The 1,326-nt window shown below is 41.4% G+C and overlaps 1 protein-coding gene across 1 annotated transcript in view; it reads right to left on the bottom strand.

Moving 5' to 3' along the window:
* LOC106525074 (E3 ubiquitin-protein ligase TRIM39-like) overlaps positions 1–598 on the bottom strand; it is a 13,591-nt gene extending 12,993 nt beyond the window's left edge. The window contains exon 1 of the mRNA XM_014019186.1: positions 2–598. Within this exon, the coding sequence (XP_013874640.1) occupies positions 2–498 (497 nt within the window). The 5' untranslated portion in view covers positions 499–598. The remainder of the gene's footprint in view (position 1) is intronic.
* Between the last annotated feature and the right edge of the window lie 728 nt (positions 599–1,326).

Consider the following 1,326-nt stretch of genomic DNA (forward strand, 5'->3'; position numbering starts at 1 on the left):
GTGTCGGGCCTGGACCTTCATGTGTTCTGCTGTCTGATCAATCTCACACTGAACTTTCTTCTGGAGCTCCAGTTTCTGCTTTAATGGTTTCAGAGTTTCCAGAATTTTCTCTTTGTGTTGTCGTGCAGCTTCATCCATGGGTCTGAATGTGTGCTCGCTGTGTTTTTCTGAATCTCTGCAGACGAGACAAACTGGTTCCTGATGGTCCAGACAGAAGAGTCTGAGTTTCTCAGAGTGCAGACTGCAGAGAGCCTCTGAAGAGCTCTGATGTTTCTCCTGTAAGAAGGACTCACAGAGGTTCTTCAGAACCAGGTTACAGGGTGGGTCCATCTTCGAGGATCTTCTCTTACAAACAGGACACTCCTGTGTTGGTTTCTGTCTCCACCAGTTCTTCACACAGACTTTACAGAAGCTGTGGCTACATGACAGGACAACAGGATCTCTGAAGACCTCCTGACAGACCGGACAGCAGAGATCCTCCTCTGATCTGGAAGCCATTTCGACTCTGAGTGAAGCTGAAAACACAGCAGACAGAAAGTCCAGTCAGTCCTGGCTCCCCTCCCTCCTCTAACGTCCTTCAAAGRGTCTCTGAGAGTTTTTGCTGCGACTCACCTTCAGTGTGTGAAGTGTGAGCAGCTTCAAGCAGCAGCTGGACTCAGTCAGTCTGACCTGAAGCTCCGGATCATCCTCTTTGTGTCCTGTAGGCTCCAAAGGTCACCGACCATTTCCTGGTTTGTGAGTCAGGAGGAGGATCTGCATAACCTGTAAAATTTGGTGCCACACCCTTTCAGTCAGATGGTTTCACTTTTGTTTTTCAATCTTTCAGCTTCTTTAAAACTGAAACAGGTTCAACATTTTCAGCTGTTCAGAATAAACTTCATGAAAACTAAAACTTTCCTCAGAGCTGCAGAATGTTTCTCAGTTTTATTCACTTTTCAAAGAAATCAAAGCTATTAAATAACATTTCAATATATAAATATATTTATTTTTAAAATAATGATTGACAATGACTCAAAACATTTTTTTAGATTATTATTTTTTCATTCCCTGCCGCATTCTGAAACCCACAATCGCCCCCTGGTGACCCCACTTTTAAAACCACTGAAATAATGTGTATTGGTGCCACCTGACTCCTCCTATTTTATTATATTATAAACAGTGGTGGGCAGCACTAATCTAAAAAATAGTTTCACTAGCTCTGAAACACTAACACAAATATTTAGGTCCAATAATTCTAAAACACTAACGCACTGAAAGTTTTAGCAAAAGCTAATTCTATATAGAATAGAATAGAATAGAATAGAATAGAATAGAATAGAATAGAAT

This window comes from Austrofundulus limnaeus, unplaced genomic scaffold (genome assembly GCF_001266775.1).
Source record: "Austrofundulus limnaeus strain Quisiro unplaced genomic scaffold, Austrofundulus_limnaeus-1.0 Scaffold210, whole genome shotgun sequence".
In the NCBI taxonomy this organism is placed as follows: Eukaryota; Metazoa; Chordata; class Actinopteri; order Cyprinodontiformes; family Rivulidae; genus Austrofundulus; species Austrofundulus limnaeus.